This window comes from Ananas comosus, linkage group 1 (genome assembly GCF_001540865.1).
Source record: "Ananas comosus cultivar F153 linkage group 1, ASM154086v1, whole genome shotgun sequence".
In the NCBI taxonomy this organism is placed as follows: Eukaryota; Viridiplantae; Streptophyta; class Magnoliopsida; order Poales; family Bromeliaceae; genus Ananas; species Ananas comosus.
In genome coordinates, this window is record NC_033621.1 from 4487826 (window position 1) to 4494191 (window position 6366).

The 6366-nt window shown below is 43.2% G+C and overlaps 1 protein-coding gene across 1 annotated transcript; it reads left to right on the forward strand.

Moving 5' to 3' along the window:
- Window positions 512-2241, forward strand: LOC109717638. Its single transcript, XM_020243504.1, has 2 exons — window positions 512-588; window positions 1386-2241. Exons 1-2 carry the CDS (start codon window positions 512-514, stop codon window positions 1885-1887), a joined length of 579 nt encoding a protein of 192 aa, XP_020099093.1. The 3' UTR covers window positions 1888-2241.

Sequence of the window (6366 nt, forward strand, 5' to 3'; positions counted from 1 at the left end):
TGGTTCCCACTTAAAATGATAGTGGTCCAGTAGGTAGTTGGTTGAATAGTATGATCTAATGGATGAAAATGATCAATAGAATAAATCTAAGGGCAAAAAACTTATGAGCATACGGGAGTCAATACTCATAAAAGTATAGTAGCCGGACTCATATCTATACAATCTTACTATTTGAGATTCCTATCCAGCCACGTGGCAGGTTCTCATTGCCCCTTCTTTTGCTCCAGATCCAACGGTCTACCACAGTTCTTTAGAAATCCAAAGGTGCCCGAAACATGCCCTTTCCCTTTCCCAACAAGCGCTCAATCTGCGCCGTCCATTTTGTTCATCAGATGGCTCCCTTCCCCCTCCCCTCCGCGCATTCCTTGCGCGTGCCTCCTCCAATACCCGAAGCGCCTCTCTCTCTCTCTCATCGCCTCTCTCTCTCCCTCTCACAACGTCTCTCTCTCTCTCTTACCGCCTCTCTCTCTCTCCTCTGTCCCCTCCATCCTCTCCTCCCTTTGCTCCTCTGATGCCTGAGCTGTCCAACGTTAGGCATCATGATTCGGTCGCCTACACCTACCCTACTTGGCCGATCCAATCGTTCAAGTTGCTACGCTCGCCGATCCAACGGCCGCTGTTACCTCCTCTCTCCCCCTGGTCGCCGGTACTACTCTTTACTATTGTTGAAGCATAAAAAAAAAGAAAGAGGAATAAAAGAAAAAAAAAAAAAGGGGAGAGAAAGAAATAAAAATTAGAGATGGTTTATGAGATTATCCATGCACCAGGTGCATGGATAAAATTTAAATTTTGAAAATATCTCATGCACCGGATTGGAAAAAAATAATACGTACGGGTATATAAAATAGCATATTAGTCTATTCCCTTTTATATATTTACAAAATGCCCCACCTTAATCAAGGTGTAATATGATCAAAGGGAAAGGACTAATCCGCAATATTCCCGCAATCCCATCATAACCGTCCAAAATACCCCACAATCTCATCTCAACCATCCAAAATCCCTCCCACGTCCCACGATATTTTTGTAACAACCCATACCCACATCACGTTCTCCACGCACGATCTTCATCAACCACCCGCATTCCACTCACAATCCCACAACCCCGTAACCGCCTCAGCACGCTTCCCTCAAATCGCTCGCGCACTCCCTCAAGTCGGTGACAAAACCACCCATAAATACCCGTGAAGAAAAATCGCAGAAAGAGAGTTCTTTGAATCTTCGAAATCTAATCAGAAAAATATCCACCCCGATTCTGTCGAAAGAAAAAAAGAGAAAAGGTAAAAAAATTTTATCTCTTTCTCCCGTTTCAAAAAAAAAAAAAAAAAAAAAAAAAAAAAAAAAAAAAAAAAGAGAAAAGAGAATTAAAAGGCTTTCTCTCTCTCTCTCTCTCTCTCTCTCTCCTGTCGAATCCTTCGCCGAACCCTCGCGATCGTGCCCAAATTCCCCCTCCGATCCCTCCACGAAGGCCCCGACACCATCGACGAGCTCCTGGATCGCCACCTCGTGAAGAAGAAGAAGACGACAACGAACCACGGCGGCGGCGGCGGGGACGACGACGACGACGACGACGAGGAGCTCGCGCTGCGACGACGGCCGCGGCTCACGAGCACGCGGCGCGAGGCACTGGCGCTCCACCGCGACGCCCTGCGCGCGACGCGCTTCTTCGCGTGGCCCGACGCGCGCGGCGTGCCGTGGCGCGATGTGCTCCGTGCCAACGTGCGCCGCGAGTTCGAGGAGGCACGCTTCGAGCGGGACCCCGAGGTCATCGCCAAGCTCCTCATTGGTGGCCGCGGCGTCGTCCAGAAGGCCCTCGGCAGGCTCGTCGACGCTAGCAAGAAGATGGTCGACGCCGAAGCCCGGAATCGTAGCGGAAGTGGGACGTGAAATCGAAACCCCGACTCGATATGCTCTAAGGCCGCCCGCGTCGCTCCGAGACGCCTTGACCCGCGGCGCTCCGAGGCCGCTCCTCGCAAACCCATGCTCCAACCTGAGGCGCAGCTCCCGGACCCGCTCCGAGACGCCTTGACCCGCGCCGCTCCGAGACCGCCCGTGTCACTCCTCGCCAACCCATACCACATGCGTTGCTTCGAGACACCCCGACCCGAGGCGCCGCTTCTCGACAATCTCCGCGCGCATGGCCGCGGACTTCGCCTCAAACTCCTCCGCGATGGCATCGACTCCGACATCACCGCAAGCCGCCGTCGCCGCCGCTCCTTGACCTCTCTGCGCGCATGGCCGCGGACTNGCCATGTAATTGAGCAATAAATTATAAATTTTCTTTTGTCCAATTCCAGTTTATCTTCAGCATTTCAGAGGTCTCTTAATCGAAGGTGCCCTAATATTCTATAGGGGTAATTAACAATAGACGCTTGCGTTTATTGGAAGCCATGGATCCGCAATACCTGATAACCATACATATACATACTTTAATCTACATCATGAATACTACCCCACGGTAAAAATCAAAGATAAAAATTCACCGTGCGAGGTGCGTCATTCGTGGTGGCAGACAACTATCTTCTCTCTCTTCTTCGTCTTCCTTTAAGGGCTTTGCCAGCCCACTGATTCGACAGCAACGATGGGATAGCTATATTTTTTCTTAATTTTTTGAATATATTGAGAGAGATGGTGGAGATTGCTTGAGTCTTTCTCTTCTCTTCTCTTCTGACCTTCTATAGGTTTTCTATAAATAGACTAGCCATTTCAGGACAGTACGAATTGTTTTTGTACACAAATATAAAGGTGGGATAAAGGTCTTTTTGGAGCATAAAATATAAAAATTGGCATTTTATTACTACATAGCTGTTAATCTCCTGCACACCGTAACTTTTCTACAGTCTAATGTTTAATCTCTTGAACACCATCAATTTTCTACAGTCTTTTGTTACTTAGGTGCCTATAAAATTCTGTCTTTCTAAGGGTATTTTCCTTATTTTTTCTGATTTTCGTTTTTTTGATTTTTGAATATCAATCTTTTTTTTTCCCGGATTTTGGGCGTCCTATTCAAAGGCATCCCTTTCCTACATGTTTAGTTTGATTCCTACTAGTTTATTTTATTTTTATAATTTTTTCTGATCTTTCGTTTTTTTAATTACTGGTGGTTTTTTAAAGTTTTTTTTAGGCTCTGTTTATATGTAAGTGAGAAAAAAAATTGCTTTGCCGTTGCCATCATTGCCTAGCAGTTTTTTTAGATTGCTGGTGGTTTTTTTAAATATTTTTTAAGGCCCTGTTGATGTGCAAGTGAGAAAAAAAAAAAGGCTCTGCCATTGTTGAGCAGGTTTGGAAGGCCCGCTTGCCTCCACGAATGCACTTGGCTCCTTCTTTGGTGCTTCATTTGTCTTTTTCGCATGGACAATTATACATGCTGGCTTTAACTGTTGCGTACTTATTTTCATAATCTGTACTAGATAACTTTGTATGTTTACATTATTTATTTATTTGTTATCTGCATGTTCTTGACATTTTTAAAAAAATTTCGGCAATGGTGATGTTACCTGGCAATAAGGAGATTGAGCCCTGCACAGTCAATTTGATTCCTTGATTCCTTGGTCGGCTTACACCCGTTTTAATAGGCTTTCATCGGCTTAGATCAACATTGTTTAGCATGTGTATGTATATTATTTTAAAAGCTTTAGCCTTCAGGTTTTAGTATTGTTTTGCATCCACATATATGTATGTTCATATGCATATTGGACTATTCCACCTTTCTTCCGCCAAGCCCTTTTCAATTTTTGTCTTCTTGCCTTTTCAAACGATTGTCTGAGATGCTAAATTCATAATTTTTTTACTTTGCATATATACGGAAAAAATGTCTAATTATTATTCTCATTGATTTGTAGATTTGATGAAGCTTCTCAAGAAGATCAAGTCAAGAAATGAAGAATTTCAGTTTACGTTTCAGTCCATCTATATAATTCTATTTATAATTAGACGCTTTGTTATCCACTAATCTAACTATTTTAAACATGTCTCCATGTAGTTAAATATAACTAATAACAGTTCTACTTGCATTTTCTTTGTTCTATTATTTGTTTTGTAAGCACTTTGTTATTCGCTTACCAAATTATTATATCAGTGCTACTTAGATTTACGTTTTGATTTTTGTTTTAATAAAAAAGAAATTAGATACACTAACCATTATTTGGTTATCCGCCGCGAAGCGCGGGTCCTTTACTAGTATATATATATAGTACGTCTCCAGTACTTTCGAAAGTACGGAGACCTCCGGGCTTGTAAGTTATTTTCGATGATAGGACATCCGATTCGACGATCGGCTCCGCTAAGTATAATCTACCCTATTGGAACTATCTAAAAACCAAATTTTATAATTTTTTGACATCATTTACCAAGCGATCAAAAGGTCTCAAAAATGACTATTTTAACGGCCGATGTGGCATGTTTTTAAGTTCAACGGTGTAGAAGTATCCAAATTATACAAAAATTTAATAGAAAATTCTACTTAACATCAATAGTAAGATAAATACCTCTGATTTGAAATTTGAGTCGTTTATCACTATTTTTTATGATATTTTTATTTTCGGCCGTTCATTTTGAGGCTACTCGTTCACTAGACAAACGAAATCAAAAAATTATGAAATTTGGTTTCTAGATAGTTCCAATAGCGTAGATCAAGTTTAACAGAACCGATCGCCAAATCGGATGTCCCATCATCGAAAACAACTTACAAGCACGGAGGCCTCCGTACTTTCAAAAGCATAGGAGCCTAGCTCTCTCTCTCTCTATATATATATATATGTAGTGTTCCTGAAGTTTGGGTATGATTGGCTACAGTATTAGTGACTGGTCGACACATCTGGAGAGTGTCGGACTGAGTCGGAGTCGTTTCTGCACGAAATGGATGCAGACTCGGCGCACTCAAATAAGCAAAACTGGAGTTTTGCCAGATTCGGGCGCCCAGAATAGGGTTTGGGTCGCCCAGAAGTTGAGGGTAGAACTGAACAGAACTGGAAGCCAATTTGGATCCATGTTTCAGGCGCCCGGTTGTGGGTCCGAAAATTCACCTCGAGAGTATTGTTTGCACTAACGCGTGGCTGGTGGTTGGTGAGGTCCGCCGGAGCCAGATATAGGCGCAACACACCGCGGGTAGAGGAACCGAAAGGGAGCTTTTGTATAGCCTAGAGGTTTCGGATGCCTAGAAGCATGTTTTGGGCGCCCGAATGTGAGGATTTCTGTAGGGATACCAGATTTGCAGCTGTTGTTCCTGGGGCTTAACTGACCATTCTACCACCCTATAAATAGATTGAACTCGACCCCTGTGAGTTCTTTTCCTCCTTTCTTCACAGAGAAGCCACTTTTTGCATCTTAGTCCCTCCAATTACTCGAAATTACACCATTTCCACCTTGAGGATTTTAGTTCTAGCAGTTTTCTAGCAGCGACTGTCGGCGTTTCGGCTCGTGTGCGACGTAGGAAGCTCCATTTTCCACGAAACTTGGTTTGTTAGATTCAGTACCTCAAGAGGAATCCGTGGAGTCCAAATTGACAGAAATTGATTAAGGTTAGCTTGGTCTATTCTGTGTTTTACTGTGTTGCTGGTGTTTTGGACTAAATCTGTGAATTTGTGGATTTTCATGGTGCAAGCTTTGGAGGCAGTGGGTTTTTGGACCTGAGATTGATACTCCAGTATACTCCACTGGATTTGGGACCTACCTTCATCGAATTGAGCCTTAGAAGGTAATTTTGACATTGGAGTTGAGTGAAATGGAAGCTTAAGTGCTGAATTTTTGGAGTATTGAGGGATTTTGATATTTTTATGTAGAGAGGATTGGTTGCTGGTTCTTTGTGTTTACGGTTGGACTTAGCAGGAATTCTAGCAACTTCGTGACCCCTTGCTACCGTGGATTTATCGTTTGAGGTGGGTTAATTATCGATTTTGCTCCTAAGTGCACGCATTGTCGACATGTATATTTTCAGCTTTTGTATACTATGTGATTAGCTTGAATTTATCGATTAGCATGTTAATGAAAATCTGAATTTGAAGCATGCTGAAATGAGTTAGTTAAATAATACATGTTGGACTTGGACTTGACTTAGGAGATAACTGGCGCTTCTACACTGTTATATGTTAAAACTACCAGATTTAGCTCTAGGAGCCGTAGTTTGATTGTATCCCCGCGATTTGTGGGCGGTGGATATTCTGGATAGTGTAGATTATGTTTACGCTCGGGCCGAGATGCCGAGCTTATTTTTACAGCAGTGTTTAGACTATTCCGGACTGTCGGGTGCCATTAAGGATGACGGTGGACTAGGGATGCAAATGGATCCGGGTTGGTGGAGTTCCGCCCCGATCCGCCCCGAATGGGGTGGTAAGTGGGAACAAAAAATATAAAAAAATATAACCCGCC

What these genes read in the sequence shown, in the direction of transcription:
- LOC109717638 (XM_020243504.1), top strand. Translation starts at nt 512, where the DNA reads ATGCCTGAGCTGTCCAACGTTAGGCATCATGATTCGGTCGCCTACACC. An exon ending in TGGCCGATCCAATCGTTCAA is followed by an intron (nt 589 to 1,385) that starts GTTGCTACGCTC and finishes TTTCTCTCTCTC; the next exon opens with TCTCTCTCTCTCTCTCTCCT.